Source organism: Macrotis lagotis, chromosome 1, assembly GCF_037893015.1.
Source record: "Macrotis lagotis isolate mMagLag1 chromosome 1, bilby.v1.9.chrom.fasta, whole genome shotgun sequence".
Taxonomy (NCBI): Eukaryota; Metazoa; Chordata; class Mammalia; order Peramelemorphia; family Peramelidae; genus Macrotis; species Macrotis lagotis.
The window spans coordinates 633,016,419-633,041,021 of NC_133658.1; the positions used below are offsets into that span (position 1 = coordinate 633,016,419).

A 24,603-nucleotide genomic window follows, 5' to 3' on the forward strand; every position below is an offset into this window, starting at 1 on the left:
GTTTTCCAATTTCCCTTGCCAACATGATCATGTTTTCTAATTTATCAACATCCTTTCTCAAATATGGCATCCAAAACTGAGCACAATATTACAAAGAGCCAGGGTGGTATAGACTATAGGTTGTTGATCATGAGGTCAGGAAGACATGGGTGTGAATTGTACCTTGGACACTTGCTAGTTGCATGTGCCTTGGCAACTTAACCATTCTGAGTCTCAGTTTCCTTTGCTATTAAGTTAATAAATTGTTATTTTGTATTCCTTCTAGCTCAATATCTAGGACTCTATAATAATTTGTAGACTAAGCCAGAGTACAATGAATTCCTACTCTTCATCCTTTGAGGGACTAGATTTCTATTAATTTAATGTCATTTAGAATCAAGATTTTGTTTGCCATATTACTCCACTGACTCATACTGATCATCTTGAACTAAGATATACATATTATTTTTGTTTGTCTAACCATGTTTCCTTCTTTGTTAAACTATACTTTCATTTTTACTAATCAAAGATATAGTTTTATGTAGTTCTATGAATCTCTAATTATGTTTTCCCAATATTCTAGTCCATTATCCTTTAGAATATTCTCTTATTCAGTGAATTAAATATTTTTGTAACTTTCTATCATTTGTAAATTTATAAGCATGCTATCTACATCTGTCTCCATACTATGAATAAATATGTTGCTTTTGCTTTAAAATCCATGTCAAGATTTTTTTTTGAACTTTTAGTATAAGGATGATTTTCCTTATTAGAGAAAATAGGAAAAAATGATAATTATTTCATCTCCTCTCTGATATCATTTATGATCAGTGTGTTCACTCCAGAGTTCTGATCATGTTTATGATTTTTCTTTTATCTTTGCATAAGATTTCTTGATTTCATTCTTATAGAAGCATGTTGTTCTTTTGTATTCTTCCCTAGACACTTGACTTTGATCTAAACTTTCGTACATTTTTTTAAAAAAATCAAATTTAATCATGAATTGATTGTGCAGTTGCATTATTCTATTTATACAGTACTCTCTTTAATCCCTTGAAGAAATAAAATATTTGTCTTTTCAGAATTTTCATCTTTAGAACCTCCCAAATCTCTTGATCCAACTTCTTTTTTAGAATTTTTGGACTCGAAACCCATGTTATTCTGAGTTTTCTTAAATGGTTTCTGTTTAAATGGGAAGTCTCAGAATATGCTCATTTTGCTCTTCTTTATCATGAACTCTGAGACAGCATCTTATTTGATACTAGGTCCTTTGTTTCTCTATTAATAGGAACTTAGTATTTAGATGTGGGGGGGGGAAGCTCATGGAGATAATTCAGTACTTTCATTTTGAAGGCCTAGAAAAGTTAAATTACTTGATGAGGTTTCACAAGTTAAAAAAAAAACATGTAACATAGATTTGGATCCAGTTATTTTGAGTATAGAACCTCTGAATTTGGAAAATTTTCTTTACCAATCCTAATCAGGTTCAGAATAGGAATTCTCTTCCTTAATCCTTTGGAAGAAGTAAATTCTCTGCAAGGCAAGTGCATCAAATCTTGCCAAAACTTTTTCTGATAAGAATTGACAAATCAATGCACCCAAGATTCGAAGGAACATAGAAAGTTGGGAAAGAATTTTCACAGCTAGTGTTTTTGATAAAGGATATATATATATATATATATATATATATATATATATACATTTCTAAAATATAGAGAGAACTGAGTCAAATTTATAAGTCATTCTCCAATTGATAAATGGTCAAAGGATATGAACTGGTGATTTTCAGATGAAGCATAGTCACATTAAAAATTCTCTAAATTATTATAAATTTGAAAAATGAAAATTAACACAACTCATAAGCACCATCTCACACCTATCAGATTGGAAAATTGCAAAAAAGGAAAATGATCAATGTTGGAGAGGAAATGGGAAACTGAAATACTAATACACAGCTGGTAGAATTGTGGACTGATCTAACCATTCTGAAGAGCAATTTGCAACTACATACAAATAAATCCAATAAAACTGTGCATATCCTTTGATATAGCAATACCATTACTAGATCTGTACTCCAAAGGGATTATAAAAAAGGGGGAAATACCTACATGTACAGAAATATTTAAAGTAGGTCTTTTGTATTGACTGGGAATGGATGAACAAATTATGGCATATGAATGTGAATGAGTATTATTGTTCTGTAAGTGATAATGAGTAGGTGAACTTCAGAAAAACCTGGAAATATTTTCATGAACTGATACTGAGTGAGATGGGCAGTACCAGGAGAACATTGTATACATTGACAGAAAGATTGTGAGATGATCAACTATTATGAACAAATTTCCTCTCATCATTCTAGTGATTCAGGAAATCCTAAAAAGCCTTGTGATAGAAAATATCACTCACAGCTAGTGAAAAAACTTTGAATTTTGAATGCAGATAAATACATACTATGTCGAGTTTTAAAACATTTTTATGTTTTTTTTCTTTATTTCTTATGGCTTTTTTCCTTTAGTTTTATTTTTTTCTTTCAAACTTGACTTATATGTAAATGTGTTAAACATAATTGTACATGTACAACCTATGTCAGATTTCTTGCTGTTATGGGGAGGAAGGAGGGAAGAGAGAATGCTGGAAAAATATGGAACTCAAAAACTTATTAAAAAACAATAATTTTGAAAACTATCTTTGCATGTAATTGAAAAAAATAGGATAGAATAAATTTGACACAAATTTTAAAGTTGCAGATTTTTGTACCCTTTGCATGATCACATGCTCAGTCTCTGAATCACTATATTCAATAAGTATCTTTATAATTGTTGCATGATTTTTCAAATTCATACCCCTAGTTCCAAGTAATGGTCAATCTATTTCCCTTTCCTCTCATAATATTTTCTCTAGATTACATATTTTAACCACCTTCTCTGTAAAGTCTTCTAAATGACTCACAAAAGACCCACCCCTAAGCCCAAGACCACAATTTGGGAAATATTCCTCTATGTGACTGATTTTTTCACAAACACTTTGATCATTTAAAATGATGGCACTAGCTGAGCACTAATGAGCTAAACTCATACATTGTGGTATATACACAATGGAGGATAAAAAATTGGCTCTGAAATAGAATCTCTTTTTATGCATCCAATGGGAACATTAGTGAGAGGGTTATTTTTTAAAAATTAATACTATTTTGGCAGCTTCCTTTGATTTGAAAGAGAAAGGTTTTAAATGACTATTGGAAAGCAGTCTTTTCTTAAGAATATGACTGAGTAAAAGAACAGAAATATGAAAATTATTTATATACTTACACTGAATCCATTTTTAAACATTGAGAGAGAGAGAATGAGCATCTCCTGTCTGTCCAACTACCATATAAAATCATTGCCTCATCTCTGTAATAAATACTGATCTAATGCTCTTGTTCCTTTGATAAGAAGATGTAAATGTGATCAGATAATATGATGATATATCTTCTGTTCACAAATTTAAATTATTTTTTAAATATCAGGTTATAGCTATATATGTTACTATAGGTTTTTAAGTTCCTGGTAAATTTTATCTTTTATCAATTTCATTTATCTCCCCAAGGTGCTTATGCTGCCACCAAAGGCAATTGGCATAGTAATATAGGAATAACTATGGTGATGGCATAGGCTCTCTCCTTTTCCTCTTCTTCTTTTGAAGCTGATGACTCTCTATAAGTTTTGCATATATAGGAGAAATATGGTTAGTAGATTTTTTTTAATTTTAGGTTTATTTTAATATTAGTAACTTATTTTTAGATTAAAATTAGAAAACAGATTCCTTTGAGAGTTTAGAGAGAGAATTCTATGAAAACTGATGTTGAAAGTAACACATTTTAGGTCACTTAGAGGTTATTTCTGTGGCACTCCTGTTTAATGAAGTAATTTGTTATAATGATTATGTCTTCTAATAAAAAAAGATTGTATGGCAAGGAAAATATAGGAGGAAAAAATTGAGTTTAAAAAAGTAAAGGAAGAAGGTGTGGAAGTGAATTGAAGAGCTCTGGATACTTATAGAAAATCAGAGACTGAATTTGGGGAGTAGAAATATTTGAAAAATTCTCCTAAGCCAATCAGGTGGAAAAGATAGGGACATGTGGACTAGACAATAGATGGAAGTGTGCTTGTATGAATACCAAACTGGTTGAATGGCTGACCTCAAAGAGGAATCTTTAATGGTTTGCTGTCAATTTGCAATGAAGAATGTCCTTGTACTTAGCTATTTAACAGTTTTATCAATGATTTGGATAAAGTCGCAGACATAGAGTGATCATCACTTTTTCAGATAACACAAAACAGGCAAGAATATTATTCTAGAATTAAAATTCAAAAGAATTCCAACAGACATAAAAACAGTCTAAGATAATCTTTAATAGAACAATATAGATAGAAATAAATATAGAGTCTTATCCAGTGACTCTAAAAGTTACTTCACAAGTACAGAAGGACAGCATATTGTCTTAAAACCACCCAAATACTTTGGCGGTCTACAAAGTAAATATAAAGTGATTATTATAAAATTCCTGATGAAAAGACTAATGTTATTTTAGGCCACATTAAGAAAAGAATAGTATCTATGAATAGGTGGATGACAGTTTTTTTCTACTACACCCTGGTCAGACTACATACAGAGTATTTTATTCAGTTCTGGAAACCATATTTTAGGAAAAACTGAGAAATCTGAGAGTGTCCAGAGGAAGGCAATTGAAATTGAGAAAGGACCTTCTTCATGTTATCTGATCTTATGTTAAAAAAAAAGTGATATTTAGCCTGAAGATTTGCTGACTTTTAGTATTTGTAAAATTGCCATGTATAAGAGATGAGAACTTATCTGAAATATCTTAGATTCTCTTTAAGAATCTCCTTGGACTAGAAGGCCCTTTCTAATTCTGAGATCATGTGATTCATTTACATTTTCTGGATATCATATTAACCCTGGGACAAGTTCCTGGTAAATTTTCTCTTTTTTTCTAATTACTACATGTTAAATTGATGATATTTTCACCTAGTAGGAAACAACATATATCAACATATATTCCCTTTTCTTGCTAGTATTAATACTCTGAATTCTAACTATTTCTTTGCTATATAATATTCAAAACATGAATTCATATATAATCTTCTGATTTTATAAATCATATAAAATAATTTCACATTCATTTGTAGCCTTATAAATTATATTGAATAAGCCAGTATGGTCTAACACAGAGGTACTAACACAAATTCACAAAGCAAGTTGAAGAAATATATGAAGAAGGACTTTTTGACACTGAAGAATTCAGGACTGGATTTTCCATTGTTCTACAAAAAATTTGCAGTTCCATAAAAAAAACTAGGTCTTAGGATAGTATTGTTCCCTTGAGAAAGAAGGATAGAGTAAGATCACCAGTGTCAGAGGTATACCACATGCTTGCTCTTTACGATCAGATTGAATGCTTTCATTTAGATTAACAGTTTCTCAGAATATATTTCAGCTTTCTCACCTATATGACTCTTCTGCCACTTTCAGCCTTCATGCTAAGTTTCCTTCTTCCTTAACTCCTGGTATTACAAAATTCCCAGCACCCTGGGAAATTTCATGGATTTCCCTTGACCTGACTGCTTCCTCATCTCTGCCTAAAGTTCAGACACTTGCTGGAAAATTTTTAAATTGAAGCTCATATAAATATATTAACATTATTTTATAGTGTTAGTGTTTGGAAAAAGTTCTCTTTTAGGAAATATTTAAAATGAGATGGTATCAATTCCTGAATTTCCATCTAGGGAAAAAATGAATGAGCAATTGGTGTATTCATCACCAATAAAATCACAAATCCTGATTTTACAAATCATATAGAAGAATTTCACCTCATACTTTCAAATTATACTCCATTAGTCAATATGGCTAATGAATTCAAAAGTCAGTGTCTTGCTGGTGGGACTCAGGAGGAACAAAAAAGTCAATATATAGAAATATTTTCTGATTACCAAGGAAATTGAGATAACCTTGACTTCAAACAGAAGATGCACTTTGGCATCTGACAGCTTTATTCAGATCACTATTTTGAATTCTTTGGTTTTGGCCACTGGGTATTTAGGGGTTTTTTTCTGACTAGGGCAACAGAGAAGCCTAATTTGATTTTTGAGCCAAAAGTTTTTAGGCACTGATCCTCTGAAAGTTGGACTCAGGGATTTGGCAGCACACACAGAGGAGAACAGATCAAGTTGTCACCCATAACTAACTGACTCAACAAAGCATACTCAGGAAGAAAGATCATGGCTGCATACTGGATAGCCATTCTCCAGAGAAACTGACAACACCCTGAATTCAATCACCCTTAAATAAACCCACAGAATAAGCATTTCCAGCCATCATTGGATTTAACACTATCGGCAGAGCCACTGAGGCAGCCATTACTGTCCTTCATTTATGTCTGTCTGCTGTCTGCTAATGAGCATTCATATGCTTTGGATCATTAAAGTCGCAATCTTTCTATGCCAATCTATTTTTTCTATGGGTTTCCTACAGGCTAGAGAAAGAAATGTTCTCTTTTCTGCTCTTATATTTCATTTTGACCTCCAGCCAGGATGATTCTTCAGGTATGATTATTGTAGAGAGGATGACTTCATATTTTTGAATAGAGGACTTAGGCTTCTGCTGGGCTTGTTAATTTTTTAATTTTTTAAAAAATTATTTTTACCTTTCAAGTGAAACGGAGTATTCCAGAAAACTCAATTTCCTCCCATCCCCTCATTTTGCTTTATTTTTTTGTTTTGTTCCTAATCTGTTATACATATAGGAAATGCACAATTATGAAATTCTTCCTACCAATGCATAAGAACAACTCTTAGTCAACTTAGAATATTAAAATAGGGCTCCTTTAACCGTTTTTATCATGGACCCCTGTGATAGTTTGCTGAATCCTACGGAAGTCTCAGAAAAAGGTTTTTATCTGTGTAAAAATAAAGTATGTAAGAATATAAAGGGAACATCTATATTGAGATAAAAACTATTAACTTTTGCAAACAGTTCATGTACCTTATGTTAAAAATCTCTATATTGCCTATAATATGCTTATTTTGAGCCTTTTCAAGATGTCCCAAGCATCTGTCCTATTTTAAACTCTAATAGCATTAATACTTAAAATTTTCTGAAAATATGGGGATCAATATTTACTGATCTATGGTGTCAAAAAAGTGGTCCTTGACCTAGTCTCAAAAAAAGAGATGGCAATGTAGTATCACTAATTGTAAAAGATGGATTCTATCCACCTGGTCTTTTTTTAAATAAATACTACATGTACAGCATGAAGAAAGGCCAGCCCCCATGAAAACATTTAAAATTTTGTTCACTAAGTCCAGGAGACAGACCAGAAGAAGAAACCAGCTCCTGACTAGAGGAACAGAAGTATGAATCTGGCTAATGGGAAATTGTATGAAATCTTGAAGTGCTGTGAGAATAACAAACTAGCAGAGGCATCTACCACAGGGGGGAAAAGAGAAGCTAGTATTCTAAGAATTTGATGGGGTTAGGGCATTTTTGGTGACTGCTCTCTGCTCCTAACTATTGATTCCAAGGTGCAATCCTGCATCTTCTGTTTGATTCATTCAAGAGACTTTGGTTTCTTGATGAAACTATATTTTTCCAACTAGTTTACTACTCACTGGGGGTAGGGGAAGAGGGGTCCTTTTTGTAGGAATAACTATAACTCTGGGCTCTCAAGGTCTTCTGTCTTTTTGTGTGGATATGTGTGTGTGTGTGTGTGTGTGTGTGTGTGTGTGGATGTGAGTGTGTACATCTGCTATTTCCTTCAGCAGATTGCATGCTTGCTGAAGGCAAAGGTTGTACTCATTGTTATTTTAATGTGCCTAGAACCTAGATTAGTCCTTGCTACATTGCCAAGTTCTGAAAAATGCTTATAATATTGAATTGATTTGTATTAGAAAAATCCCACTATAGATTTGAAGGGTATTGGTACTGTTTCTTTTCATACTTTGGGACTCATAGAAATATGGATAAGATCCACGATTTCACTGATATAGAAAACTAGATAAAGAAACTCCTTCTACTCTTATAAGTTCACACTTCCTCTGTTATACTGCTGATTACTTCTATTTTGTCAAAAGCATAGATAGATTAAGTGATTTGCCCCACTAGTATGAGTCAGAGGTAGAACTTGAACCTGGGTCTTCTTAGTTCGACAGTCAGCTTTCTAGTCACTGTGCCATCAATGTCTATGTAGGAACTAATACTTATTTTAAATATTTTCTGAATGACTCCAGATGGTTGGAATTTTCCTGGTGCAACCCATTTCAAAATAACAATGGATTTCCTCCATTCCATTTTTGTTTTCAGTAGAGGATTGTATATCTTGTGTATGACTACAAAGATGTCCAAATGTCTACAGGATGCACAAATGTCCCATTTGTAACACTAGAGTGGAAATGGGGTCAGCATGCACAAGAATATATACTTCCATATTCCAAATAGAATGAGGTTGAACAGGGAGGGGAAAAATTGTCACTTGTAGTATTCTGCAGGCTGCCCATCTAAACCCATCATTGCCTGGCACCTACACACTAAGGGCAAGGATCCAACCAACTTGTGATTGGGCATCATGCCATTTGAACAGATGGGCATGGAAGTCGGCAGCCAGTAGACCATGTATGTGCATCAACTGTGGGTGTTGAGGGCATGATTCCCAGAGGAGAATGTCCTAACAGCTGTCTGGCCTGAGCCAACAAGCCGATGACCAAGGAAAAGTGCCATCCTTCAGCCCTGCTGAGTTGGACCAACCGTCAAAACTCAAATTACTTCTCAAGCAGCATAAGGTGGGTTTTTAGTCTGTGCAAACCTGGAAGGATACATTTTGCAAAACGGGGAGATATAGTTATAGGGTATCTTCTAAAAATACAGAAAGGGTTCAATGTGCTTATTTTAAGTGACTCCCTGGGAGGAGAAGGCTGCTAACCCCTGGCAGGGATATCATTGTTCCTAGTTGTTGTGTCTGCCTCCAGCAAGGTAATGTCTTTCATAAGTGACATTTCAGCACTATGGCATAGAATTTCCAGGGAGCAAATGCCTTTCTGCAATGACACTAAGATATAATAAAGTATCGATATGGCTTGAAACAGGTAAACAACTCAAATCCTACTGTTAGTGGTTGGATCTTTATTGCTCCTTTATCTAATACAAATGTTTCAGTCTCCCTAACCAAAGAGATAACATCTTCAGTGTTTGAACAGTTTCATTTAGGTCTTCACAAGGGGAAAAGATGTGGTTATTTTTTTTCTTGATATTTCTTATTGCATTTCCAATGAAAGAAAAAATGCTTATTTGTTGGACTAAAGATATATATATATATATAGATAGATATAGATAGATAGATAGATAGATATAGATATAGATTCTTTTTTTTATTTTTTTCTATTTTGTCCAACGCTATGGTTTTTTATTTTTTTAATTTATTTTTTATTCTCATTTTGTACAAAAGTTTTTTACATTAATAAAATATTCTTGTTTACAAGTAAACAAAATACCCCTCCCCCCCATGAATATAGATAGACTTGCTCGGGAGAAAAAAGTAAAGGGGAAGATATATATTCTTACAAAAATATTGTATCCTACCACACAGCTGATATTAGATGAAAGAAATATCTTTAAATATGATGAAGTGCTGACTCATCAGTGACTTGGTTCATTTGATCAATTAAGGCAGCCAATATGCCTAATTCAGAGCCCAAAGTAATGACCCAGATTAGCAGTTTGTATAGATGAAATCACCTTCTCTACATTCTATTTTAATTTTTCTGTATTGATAAAGTGAATGCTTTATTTAGTGAAGGAATTCAGAACAAAACATAAGAATTATATTAATAAATATTATGGATGATAACAGTGGTTAGTGAGAACTGCAAAATACCTTAGGTAGTAAAAGCATTGTTAATCATATGGTGAACAATGTTCTGGAACTGAGAGTAGGAAAGAACTGAAAATAAACCTTGTCTTAACAGCTTTGTGACCATAAGCAATACCTTTAAATTCTTTTAACTTCAGTTTCTTGAACTGTAAGAAAGAAGATGATAATACTTGCAGCAATTATTTCACAAGTTGTTGTGAGGATCAAATGAGAACATACATATGCAAAGCATTTCTTCAGTTATCTATTATGGGCCAGGCATTTTGTGTCAGTACATGCTTGTGTGAATTTGTACTAGCCATTTATGGCAGCTAGGTGGATCAGTGGACAGAGCACTGACCTTAGAGTCAGGAGGACAGGAGATCTAATCTGGCCTCAGACACTTGACACTCACTAGTTGTGTGATCTTGGAGAGCTCACTTAACGCTGATTGTCTTGCATCCATGGCCATCTCCAGTCATCCTGCTCCATATCTGGTCATTGGCTACAGAGAGCTCTGAAGCAGAAAGTGAGCCTGGTGACTTAGCACAGCATCTCTTCACTCAAATCCAATTCATGTGCTTTTCATAGCATCACCTCCCTGATAACATTGTTTTCTTCAAGAATGAAATGTCGGGGGCAACTAGGTGGTGCAGCGGAGAGAGCACCGGCTCTGGAGTCAGGAGAACTTGAGTTTGACCTCAGACACTTAATAATTTCTAGCTGTGTTATCTTGGCCAAGTCACTTAACCCCATTGCCTTGCACAAAATCAAAAACATTATCAACAACAACAACAACAAAAAGAATAAAGGGCAAACATTATCATTGACCCTTAGTACTTCCTACCACAAATAGAGTAATGAATGACAGCATACATTTGACTTATGCAGAGGAAATGTGATTCATGAAATTTAGTTTTTAAGTGAATTAATACATTTTTCAACATCAGTCACTCTTAACCAAAGACTCTCTGAAAACTTCATCACTCAATGAATCCTCCCCTTGAAAAAAAGAAAAGCAATAAATAAAGCCAATAGACTCAAAAAATATATATGACCAGATTATGTGATATTCTGATTACATTAAGCCCTATTTCTCCAAGAAAACGACAGGGGACAATATGTATGTAATATTTAGAGGAAAAAATAAATAGGAATAAATATTCAATGTTTGACACTATTGCTTCCAATGTTTTCCTAATTAACTTTCTGGTAGTCTCCCTCCCATCATTCCACAGCTGTTTTTACTAGTCTTATGCAATGGAGTAAACACTGAATTTGAGTTGGAATAATTGGTTTTGAAGTTCATTTTTCTATATTCTTATTTCCTTTGTGAATGTGGGAAAGTCACTCTATATCTCTGGACCTCAGGTTCCTTTCTTGTAAAATGAGGGAACTGGTTGCCCCAGATGCCTTCTAGATCTAGATATGTGATATGTATAATGGCTTTTCTATTTCTAAACCCCATGATTATCTATCTATCTATCTATTGATATAACTAGTGATATATCTGTCTAAATATAGATATAAACAGCATATATAAAATTAAATGAACAACCAGCTACATATTATAAAGCACCAAGAGAAACAACAATTACTATTCCAATTCCAAGAGCTTATTGATGGCACCTCCTAGTCTGAGCAAATTTTTGAAGAAGAACATTTTAAATTGGAAGCATCTGGAGAATGAAGTGAAAGAAATGAAAGAAGTAATCTAGGGCAGTCAGCAAATATGTGTGCATATCTATGTCTCACGTTAAATTAATTTCATTAAAATTGGACAGTTATGAAGTAGGCTTGGTTTATTCAGGGAAAAACACAAGCATAGCAAGAAGCAGGATCTAGAAGGAGTCACTCTACAAGTGGAGAAATCTCCTTTGTTCAGCTGGGGTGGGGGTGAGTGAACAGGAAGAGGCAGTGATTCCACTAAACTAGATTCAGTTGGAGTTGTGTGAGGACTCATTGAGCAGCTCTTTAATGCTGCAGGTAACATGTTGCTGGCTGAAAAATACTCATAGTACCAATGGTTTCTGATAGGCCAAATTCACCATGACCTCAAGATGATAGCTCAATCTTTATTTTTTACCGATTGTATGAAGAAACAGTTTATGGAGGATATTACATTTCTGATTGACAGGACAAGATCAAAGTAACTTGAATGAAGAGTAGAGAGTCATATGTTGCAGGTGATCAGTAATGGTAATGATATGGATGACAGTAAGAGAAAAGTTCAAATATTAATCATGTACTAGCTGAACATTACACCTTAACTAGAGAAAGGAATTTCATATTGTTCCCTCTGTACCATTCATTTTCGTTATCATCATTATTAGCTTTATTTGGGCAATAGAGGCTTATACATCATTTTCTTGGGGGTCCAAACAGGATTTTATTGGTTTAGGGAATTCCCTAGACCAATACAGATGGACCACTGTTATGCAGCATATGGTCTTAGAGAACTGCCTGAGGACCATGAGAGGTTAAGTGACTTGCTTACATTCTCAATATTCATAGGTATGAGGAATGGGAAATGAATCCAGATCTTTCTTACTACATGCACTGTACATGAGCCTCTCCCTGAAGTAATTTACATTACTCTGAATGGAAGGAAAATTAGAAAATTGGCTTCTCAGCAAAGTCAAATGCTTTAAATTAGACTTTCCAGTGCTCTTGTTAACAAGTACCTACCACATAGATTTGTTGTAAACAAGTTTGAAATAAGCTTAGGTTGCTATGTTTGACATTTGAGAGAAAGGAAAGTGCTTGTTGAATAATGGCATTTTTGCCAAACCTCTACATTCTAAGCATACCTCAATTTAAGATTTGTCTTTAATTGTTGATTGGTTCTTTCCTACAAACTATACCCAAAACAAAATCCAAAACACTCTCTTTTTTATTTTTTGACCAAGGTAACAAATAAGAATTGGATCACAAGAGTCAGGATACCTCAAGAAAGTATTTTATTTGATTAACAGTGAAAAGAAAAGCTAAACTTTAACACATACATCCTTTATTTTCTAGTCCATAAGTAAGGATCTTACTAGTAGAAACTGTACCCCTATGAGAGTATAGGGATGAATTGAGAAAAAAAAGTAATTTTTTGAGATAATTTTTATCTTTTATTTTTTCTGTCTTAAGCTATTAAGAAATAAACATTCATCAAAAAATGGTAATCTGTTTTGAAAAGGGGTGTGTTATTGAACATTTACATAAATGTATAACTTTCAATCATATTCAGAGTAGGCGCTCTGACATAAGAAAAAATAATAAGCACAAATCCTGTTATTGTCATAGTAGGCAATATTTCAAGTACCAAACTCATCAGTTTTTTTTATTTTCTTTAAGTGAGTCAAATAGAAAAACAATGGGAAAAATTATGAAGATACTTCGGAACTGTGATTTAAAATTCAGATTTTTTAAGGGAGAAGATATTTGAAAAATTTAAGGGTTATACATATGCTAATGAAAAAATAATGACTCTAAAGAGAAAATATGTTTTACATAGTGCAAGTATTTCACTTCCATCACTAAAAAAGACAATTTTTAGGTTCCTGAGTGAGGTAGAGGATAAGAAGGAAGAGAAAACAATTTTATTCAATTAAAAATATTTCACAGATATATGTCGCATTGATGGGAGATTTCATGAAAAACCCCAATTAGAAGGCAATTCTCTAGAAGTCCTTTCAATAGCATCAGCAAATCATCACAGTTTACTCTATGCGGTAATAAAATAGAAATGTGACACCACTGAAAACAAGATAGCAAAATACAGACAATGTGGTCTGACATTTTTTTCTCCCCAAAGGAAGGACTGCCACTAACGAAAGTATTTCTTATGAAGGCTCAATTGCTTAAGATGCAGAATATTGAGAGATAAAAACAATTTAGGACACAGCCATGTCACCAGCTGTTACTCATCCTTAATGAAACTGTTAAGTGATATTCTTCATAAATAGGTCAGAGAGAATCTAAATTGTAAAGAAGATTCTTTAATTCTTTTTCCCCCCTGAAAAGTTGAATTTGAATCAAGAACGGGCAATTTAATCAGTACACTAATTTCAGTGAGAAGCAAAGTCAGGTAGAGATTTCAGAGTTTTAAAGTATTAAAATTAATCAAGAAATGTGAAAGCTCTGTGTACTGAAAATGTGTTTTCTGCATACATACATGATCAGCTATTTTTAGAGACTGGGCCTATGTACTAATTAAGAACATTTGGAACTCCAGCAGATATAGACATTACAGATAAACAAAATTTATTCAAGTTTCTTTAGAGTTTTTTTTTTGTTAGAGAGTACACTATGATTAATGTTTTTGGTCTAACTATATTTAAACTCTAGTGATAATAATTATTTCCCGCTAAAGTTACTGATCAAATATATAGTGGTATATATAAAACTTTGTAGCCTTGAGATTATGGGATTGAGAAAATACATTGAATAAAGGGTTCTATTGTCTTTAGAATTCAAAAATTGAATAAAGAAGCAATCTTGTTAGCAAACTGTAGGTCATTGTTGAAATTAAAATATTCTGAGAATTATAAGCTCACATTGGTGTTATACTCCCTCCACTGCTAAAAACAGCAAACCAACTCTTCCAGCCCATCCTATATTCATATCTTTCTATAAACATACTGTCAGAAGACCATCCTCTAAATTTCTTGCTTTGTATAGATGCCATATATTCATGACACAAAATAAAATTGAATGAAAATTGAGATTCAGATAAAAAAATAGAGCCTTTAATTTATTGTCATTGTTCACAAGTGTCCATAGATGAACTCTCTTACTTCTCTCATTATAGTAGCAACTCAAAACTTACAGAAGAAATGAATTCCATAATAATGTGGTTGAATATGCTTGTACACAAATTTTGGTCATGATAATTGTAGGTTGTGATATTGATTATATAATGACTGAATGTTATTATTGAGGTAGTTGTGATGAGTTGTGATGAGGTCTTGGTCCGAAGATTTATCCAGATTTTTAGCATTAAATAAAAGCATCATGATGAAACAAACTGATTCTAAATCACATAGCCTTCTTAGACGTAGTGAAACAATTAAATGGCATCCACAGATTTATGCCCAAGTCAAATAAAACAGATCAGAATTTCCAGAGTTCATATGTGACTTTTAATGACTTTGCTTTGATTTGAGATAATGTATTTTCATAGATATAGCACTAGGCTTTAGATATCATTAGTATGGATTCATGAAATAAAAGGTCTCTTCTGTCAACTCCTTCAAAGATTGGTTGGACATGATATGTTGCCTGCATTGCTACTATTTACTGCCTATCCAAAAGAGATATGGGAAGATTTAATAAAAACATTTGGAAATGCTTTCTTTATTATTGAGAAAATGTTTGACTTTTGACTTCCTTTCTTCTAATTGAATGATGCCTAAAATTCTACCTCTGTGCAACCAGGTGAAATTGCCTCTTAAATGATTCTTATCCCTTAGAGGGGGATACATGGGATGCAGGTGTTCCTCTATTATTTTACACTAATACAACTTTAATATTGTAAACCTTTCTCATTTCACCAGTTCTCCAGTCATATAAGTGAGACTCTTAGTAGTTGAGCATCATGATTTACTGTGATGAAATACCATCTTTCAATGGTTATATATTGAATAACTTCTATGAATGTATTTGAACTACAAAGATGGGATATGTTATTTAACTTGACTAAACCTTTCCAATATGACAGGACATTTCCAGAGTTTGTGATCTATTATAATATGTATTTTAGATTTTTTCAAGGCAGTGGGGTTAAGTGGCTTGCCCAAGGCCACACAGCTAGGTAATTATTAAGTGTCTGAGGTCGGATTTGAACTCAGGTACTCTTGAGTCCAGGGCTGGTACTCTATCCATTGCACCACCTAGCCGCTTCTAGTCTAATAATTTTCAATAAACCAAACTTACCTCTAGACCAAGATAAGATATTGAAATAACATTTTAATGGGGGTTATTTACATTTATATTCCCATCTTTACTTTTATGATTGACCTGATTTTAGTCCACTGACTCTGGTTCTCCCCTTCCTATAATCTACATGTGGGTTACTGCAATGATGCTTCATTTGAGAGAGAGGGAGATAAGTACATTCTTTGACTTAACTAATAGGGATGTAATTGTTTCTAATATTTTATTCAAAGGAATTCTCCTATCAATGATTTCATGTTGCCAAAAACTGACTGAGCCTCTTAAAAAGGGAAACTACAAGGGGACAGAAATCACAACATAACAAATATCGATACCCTCCTGGAAAACTTCTTCAACTAAGTTTGTATTTTAGCAATTTCTTAAACCACTTTAAATGAGTTATTTTAAGATTGAGGATTATTATACTAATTCTAATTTTAGAAGCCCAGCAAAAAATAAAAGATTTGTGTCCCCCCTCCTTCTCTCAAACCACACCAAAGAAACTTTTGTTTCTTTGGAGGAAATTGTTGGTGAAGTTTAATAATATATAGGCCTCTTTTCATTATATTTTCATCCATTCCCAGGATTCAAATTATTATCTTTTTAGGTTGACTCCCAAATCTGCTCAACCCTCTCTTACCCCCTCTCCTGAACTCAAATATTCCATTTTTCATTAACTTTCAGACATGAACATCTCCACCAATATGTCCCATTGACATTTAGAACTTAACATTTTCATAATGAAGCTCATCTTTCTTAAACTCTGCTCTCTAAACTGCCTATTTCTGTTGAAGATACTCTGGCAACTAGGTGACAAGGGAGATAAGGTCAGGAAGACCTGAACTGAATCTGTCTCAAACACTCTATCTAGCTTTAGAAGTCTAGTCCACTTGTGTAACTTTTCAGTATTTCATATCCATGACTGATAAATTATAGTACAATCAAGTTATTATGAATTAGATAATCCTGTTAAATTAAGTTTGGATTTTGCTACAAAGTAACACCAAAAATGGAGTGAAGAGAATTATATTGATTGTCCAAAGGATAGCAAGGGTTATTTTATTATTTTAAACTTATTTATAGAGTCCTATTAGTCCTTTTCATCTTTTAAATTTTCTGTTATAAAATAAAAGCAATCCCACAACCAATTAAGAAAAATATTGTTATGAAAATTAGATCATTCAGACTTTACTTGTTCCATGTTGCCCAAGTCACTTAAACTCTATGGCCCTGTTTGTTCAGCTATAATAGAATTGGGGCTCCTCAGCAACCTTGACTTCTATAACCTTAATTTCCAATTTGATTCAATCACACATGAGAGCATTTCCTCTCTCTTACTGGTCCTTTGCACCTCTAAAATTTTGATACTCTTCTAAAACTTATTCTTAACCCAGAAGGCTATGGAGAAGATGGCCAGAGATTGAAGTGAAGTCATGGATTGTTGGAACTTTTCCCATATGAGTAGTTGGATGGAGTCTCAAGGGAGCTTAGAGGGAGAGATCTTTGTTATAAGACTTAGATCTGAGCAGACTCAAGGCTGAAAACAAGGTCAGGTCAAAGACCCAGAGTTCTTCTATGTCACCAAAAGAGTAGAAAAGAAGCCCACTGGGAAGATTCCTGTACTGACTTTTTAGATGGAGTAAGTGGCAGGCTTTCTTGCTATCCTTATCCCAATTTAAATAAGCAGATAGTGTCAGTTACTAAAGGAATGCTAGAAGAGATGGGGACACAGTTATAAAGTTAGAGTAATCAAAAGTGTCTAGGAGAATATCAAAAGGATTTGTTTTTGCCCCTACTTTCTGCAAAACTTTTGTATAAAAATTTAGTTTATATATATTTCATTAGCTCCTATATTCTTCTGCCTTTCCTTTCCATTATACTCCCTGTAATGCTAATGTAGAAGTCAAAAACTCATCTTTACCCAAAAACTTTTCATATTCTAACTCAGCTCAAATCTCATCTTCTGCAATTACCTCCCCTCTCCCAATACTTCCATCCTTCTTGGTTTGCCTTTCATTTACATTGTATTTTATATAAGCATACATACATACAAATATAATATATACATACACATGTATACACATGTACACACATAGATAATTGTTTGGATGTTGTCTCCCCCGTTAGAATGTGAGCTCTTTGATGGCTGAGAATGTCTTTTGCATTTCTAATGTGTCACTAATGTTTAGATAGAGTCAGGAACATTGATAAGTGCTTGACAAGTGTTATTATTTGTTCTTCATTCCTGAAGAGGACCATAACATCAGGAAGATGATGCCCTGACCTAAAAGTGAATTGGATTTAAGTGAGGTAGGATTGTACAAAATCATCTGCCTCAGTCTCAGCTCTAGGACCAACTAGGTCCAGTGGAGAGATATAAATCAACATGACTGGGCTTGGCCCTAAATGAAGAGGGAGACCTTGATCTTTTGAAACTAAGGTCTTTCCCAGGTCTATATGATTAAGTTAATATCCATTCAGTGATTAAGGCTAGTTAAGAAATGAGGCAAAAAAAAATGGTTTCTTTTACCTAATCAAAAAAAAAATCAATCTGGGCGAGGGAGCCCCTCAAGTTTTCCTTTCACTTCCAAATGGTGACCAAGCAGGGCTTGGGATACTATAGGCTGGCTGACTGAGGTATAGAAATTTATAGGACCAAAGACAAAACTTGGTGTAGAGAATGAGAATAGTCCAGAGGAAAGGAAATGACACTTTCTGGATCTGGTAGCAATTCAAATAAATGAGCATTAATTAAATAATGTTTCAGACTCAGGGAATAGAAAGATAAAAAAAAATGAAAAATCATCAAGGAGTTTACAGTTTATTTGACTGGGTGGAGCACAATATGTGCCAGCTAATAAAATAAATAGAAAATAATATCCTTTGGGCTAATGGGGGATGAAGCTACAAACTAGGGAGATTAGGAAAAATCTGACTGAAACTGTGGGTCTTGGGATCTTGATAGTCCTTGAATAGAATTAGGAATTTAAAAGTATCCTACGCAAGGAGGCAGAATTTATGCAAAGGCTTATTGGAATAACAGCAAGTGACTAAGTGACTGAAGAAACCATATATCTTTCTTTTAAATAGACTTTATTGATTATTTTTGGTTTTGTATTTAACCCTTTACTTTTCTTCCTACCTTCTCTAAAAAAGCATTAAAATGAGAAATAAAAGAAAATAATTAGAAAAGTGATGAATACATTGAAAAAATTCTATACAATGTTTCATAACCATTCCTGCCCCTCCCACTTCTGCCAAGGGATGGGGAAAGTACCTCCTATCTTTTAGTACCCTTTATAAGACTGACTTCCCTCCTTTTACTTCCAGTGACCCATAGAACGATGAAGAATCTAATTTCCCTCTACCACTCTCAGACTCACTATTTTCTGTCACAACAACAAAACAATCACTAGCCTTCCTTTACAATTCACTTTATGTTGTTTCTGTGTTTGTGATTTGTTATCAGAGGCATTCTAGGTCATTCTCCCTCTTCCCTAATAAGTTCAGGAAGTGGTGCACAGTTGTATTTTCTACTACAATCCCTTTCCCCTTGAATACCTTGTTCCCAATAGTCCTTGACTTCTATAATCTCTATTTATAATCTTCCTCAATTATACATGGGACTAGTCACCCCCACTAGTTATTATATCAAATGAATTTGCCTTGGATGCTAAAATGTCTCATTATGGCTTTACTCCAGAGTCTTTCATTTCCCTTTTCCTGATATACACACACCTTATTCAATATTTCCAAGACTGTCCAATTCTATCTCTTCAACGTATTGTATTTTCACTTCCTTTTCTCCACTCACAGTCATTGTTATATCTTGCCTGAACTATTGTTGACATCCTCCTCACTGAGTATTTTTGCTTCAAGTCTTGCTTCTCTCTATTCTATCTTCTTGTTTGCCCTTCATTCCCGAAGATGACCATGGCATCAGGGAGCTGATACCATGACAAACACTTGAATGGAATTTGAGTGAGGGGGAGTTGTGCTAAGTCACCATCCTCACTTTCTTCTCCAAAGTCATCTCTGTCCAGTGGTCAGACACAGTTCAGGATGACTGGAGATGACCCTGGATGCTAGGTAATCAGGGTTAAGTGACTTGCCCGAGGTCACACAGCTAGTAAGTGTAAAGTGTCTGAGTCAGATTTGAATTCCAGTTCTGCTTTCAAATTCAGGACTTTAAGCACTGCACCATATAATTGCTAAAGAAATATTACCAAGGAAAAGGTTCAGCAGAGCACTCCTCTTGATACAACTTAGGTAATTCCAATTCCTTCTATGATAAAATGAAAACTTCTTGACTTGAATTTGAAAGCTTGACATCTTCCACTGCCCTATAGTATTATATTTAGGTCAAGAAGACCTAAGTTCAAAAATATTTCAGTACATACTAGCTGTGTGTCCCTGAACAAATCATTTTAGTCTCTCTTTGCCTCAATTTCTTAATGTCAACATAACATGAGGTACTTAGACTCAATCTATGATGAGAATGCTGCCCCTCTAAATTTCTGTCACAATCTTCATTCATTCATCTTATATAGACATGATTTCTTCCTTGAAACCTTTGGTGATCTCCCTAGTCTGAGTTTCTCCTTTTAAAAATGATCTTATATCATGCTTATTAATGTTCACATTTTAGTACTCCAGTACTTGAGAGAGGGAACTTTTGAAATTTTCCTCTTCCTAGTTGACCTAGAGCAAGAGAAGGCATAAGTATGTATATAAAATAGACAAAGTCAAACACCATGCTAAAAGTTTTACAATATTATCACATTTGGTCTTCAATCAACCCTGTCATTTTCTGCAATTTACAGTTGAAGTAAACATTGGCAAAAAGACTTGCCTGGATCTAGTGCCTGATCTGGATATGAACTCAGGTCTACCTGCCTCCTAGTGCTCTCTGATGCCACCTAACTGCCTCCTACATAGCACAGAGTCTTGTGGGTAGCAGCTGCTTACTAAATCTTTGTTTAATTAACTTGAATGGAGCTGAATTGACATTTAATATCAATATTTCTGCAGATCTCTCGGCACAGGAGAAATCATTCCCAGCATGTCTTGAAGGACATCATTACCCCTCTGGAACAACTGGTAAGCATTTGCATTACATTAATGGATGAATTCTGAAATAGTTACAGCAGATGTCATTTTAAATAGATGAAGAAAAATTGAATATGCTGTATTATAGTCAAACATTAAATATTTCTTATATGGTCTTAATCTAGTCTTTCACACATCAGTAATATCCTCTTATTGACACCTTTAAACATTCTCTTGACCATTTTTTCCATCTTCATTTTCATTGACCTTTCTGATTCATTCAATAGTGGTCATCAATCCCTCTTTAAGCCCTGATCCTTTGATGATAGGGTGGGCTTGTGAACGATTTCCTACCTTTCCCATTGTTCATTCTTTTTTGTCTTAGATAAATTCTCCGCAGCTCCCATCCTTTATGAGTAAAACCTGAATCTCAGGCTATTAATCTTTTCCTTTTCTAAAAATACCTTACCAATGGCTTCAAATATCAGCCCTATTCTAATTATTTCAAAGTTTATACTTTCATTTCTATTTTCTCTACTGAGTTTGTTTAAAATTATATTACACATTTTACTTTGGTATCTTTTATCCACCTCAAATCGAAAGTTTTTGATTAAGTATTTCATACCATTAAAGGAAAAGGGGGAATGATATAGGTTAGATAGTAAAACAGTTGAATAAATTTAGAATGAGTTGGATGATCAATCTCAAAAAGTTTTTTTTTATAAATTTAATTTCAAGATGGCAAGAAAGGTCTCATGGGGAACACCCCAGGGATCTATGCCATATCAATGTAAAAATGTGCCAGCTTTTTTTTTTATCTAGGACTTGAGAAAAGCAAATTTTAGCAAATTTGTTGATGATATAAAGTCAATTGCATGAGATGGATAACACATTGGATAGCAAAATGAGTATCCAGATGCATCCTAACAGATTAATACATTTGATTGAATATATCAAGGTGCAATTCATACATTAAGGTGCAATTCATTAGAAATAAATATAAAGGATTACACCTGGATACGAAAAAATCAACCTTACAAGGACAGTACTGGGAAGACATGATTAGACAAAAAGTCATTCTAATAAAACATCTAAGGATTTTAGAAGGACACAAAAAGTGTGACATTGCTGCCAAAATAGCTAATACAGTATCAAACTTCTAGGAATAAGGAGAAAACAGGCAAATTGGAATCTGACTTTCTCAGATCTCAAATGGAATGTAGTGCAGTAAAAATAAGGATTATAAAAAGGTTATAGAGTTGTTTAAGGAGAGTAATAAGAGGATATCATTGACCTTTGGAGGAGAAGTTTGAGACCAGAAAGAAAAATGTTCATGTTTCCTTGCCTATAATATAGTTGAACAAGGATTTGTATAAACTGGGGAGTGCCCAGAGTAGGTTAATCTGATATTGTTAAGATCACATGTTTAACCTTATAAAGAAAAGATTAGATGAGAAGGTGCAAAATAGTTCTCTTCAAGTATCTGAAAGACTATTCTAGAAAGAAAGGCATTTTTATTCCAGAAGATTAAAAATTAAAGATGAAAATTTAAGCTTGATGCCAGGAAAATCTGCCTCCAAAGTAGAATGGGTTATTCTGAGAGGCTGGGGGGTGGGGGAAGGTTTCCTCTTCCTTAGAGTTCTTCAGGCAGAGTCTTAATCCCTGGTCAGGTATGTTATAGTAAGTATTTCTTTCAGGTTTGGATTGGACAAGATGTTCCCTGGAGTTCCTTCCAACTCACAAATTCTGTGATTCTATAAATTTTCTTATCCCTGTCTTCCAAATCAGCTTTATATTCAAATGACCCCTATCTTTGTCCTTAGAAAATGCAATCCCCTTTCATATATATATATATATATATATATATATATATATATATATATATATATATATATATATATATATATATATAAAGATATATGAAGAAAAAACTATCTGCATCCAGAGAAAAAAATGATAACTAAATGTTTAACTATTTATCAGTATGTCTAGAATAATTTTATACACACACATATACACACACAGCTATTTGTACATCTTTAGGGCAGGGGGAAGAGAGGAGGAAAAAATAAATTTATATGATGATTCTGTTGTAGTTTTGAAAGGATTAGCATGTTGTACATAGTAGATTTGCAGTTTCATATACAATTATCTATTTTTCCTGGATTGCATTATAGAAATGATTGTTTTTTCCATAAATAAAAAATACATAAAATTTTTATTTGAAATGCATTTTTATATCCATTTTTTTGTTCCATTCCCATCACCATCAACTTAATCCAGGCCCTCAGGATTATCCATCTAGATAACTTCAAATGTCTTTATTTGGGCTCTCTTATTCCAACTCTTCTTTTTAAATCTATCCTATATAGCAGGCATGTCCAATCTATGGTCTGAGGGCTTCCAGTGACTATTATTGCATTTTATTACTATACTCATTGATAATATAATTACACTGTAATCATTAAAAATATTAAATTTTATATATGAACCTTGACAAATTTTTATTGGCCACTGTGGCCCAGAAAATCTAAAACACTGAACAGAATGCATACATATATATATATATATATATATATATATATATATATATATACATATATGTATATATATTTATAATAGTAAATTTGATTATTTTCTTTAAATAATTCTTGCACCATATCATTTATTTTTTCTAAAAACTTAAGTATTTCTCAATTTTAATCATGTCAAATATTAATTCCCTTATCTGACTTCAAAATCTGACCTCTCCATTACTTACTGGTTCTTTTATGCCATTACTCTCAAATATCAACCCTTTCCCTTTAGTTTTATCAGCTTCTTTAACTATCCCAAAAGATTATGTATCTCATTACTGATTCCAAAGCATCTTTGCATGTAATTTTTGTTTATTATCTAGAATATTTTTTCTACTATTCTAACTTCATTGTTTCCCTCAGTCCCTACAAGTCCTACAAAAATTTAGCAGGCATTTCTCAATGTGTTTTTGTCAACATTTTTTAAAGTGTTTTTCACTTTGTTTTGATTTCAAGGTTCATGAGAGCAAAGATCAGGTCCAATAGTACTTCTATAGGATATCTTTCTGGGCCTATCAGACTACTCAGTACAACATAAAATACTTTATTGACTTAATAATAACAAGGGAGTTGAAGTCAAGTAAAATGAGATTTTTTTTAAATTTATTTTTAGAATTTTGAAGGAATCCATTACTTTAAATCAAAGACTATAAGAAGATAAGAGGGTGGAAAAGTAGTTTAGACATTATTTTAAGTGTTTAATTTAGATGTTTAATATAGATGTTAAATATACCCTAGTATAGAAAAGTGGGGTCATTTTAATTTTGCATCATTCAGCTTTAATTGCTTTATTGTTGTCTTTGTGTCTCCATTGTTATAATTATAGGGAGAAAGAGAAAAACCCAAATGTAAGAAAATGAGGGCCTTTCTGTGGTGAAGACTGTCCTAATATGTGGCTTAAAGGGAGACAGAATCTTGTCTCTTCTCTACCCCATCTTTCTCCAAAGGGTACTTTTATTCCTACCAGGAAGAGAAGTAGGAAGTTGGGCCTGAGTTTCCTCAGCTATAAAATAAGTATCCTAAGATTGTTACTATTTGCAAAAGACTTAATATAATATTTGGCACGTAGAAAGCATTTAATAGATTCATCCTCTCTCCCTTTCTTCCTGCCTTCCTTTCTTCCCTTCTTCCTTCCTCCCCCTTCTTTTCTATCCTTCCTTCCTTTCCTCCTTC

At 33.5% G+C, this 24,603-nt stretch overlaps 1 protein-coding gene across 1 annotated transcript in view; it reads left to right on the plus strand.

The window, feature by feature from the left end:
* ARHGAP15 (Rho GTPase activating protein 15) overlaps positions 1–24,603 on the plus strand; it is an 871,958-nt gene that overhangs the window by 82,262 nt on the left and 765,093 nt on the right. Inside the window, exon 3 of the mRNA XM_074215108.1 lies at positions 20,837–20,905. Within this exon, the coding sequence (XP_074071209.1) occupies positions 20,837–20,905 (69 nt within the window). The remainder of the gene's footprint in view (positions 1–20,836; positions 20,906–24,603) is intronic.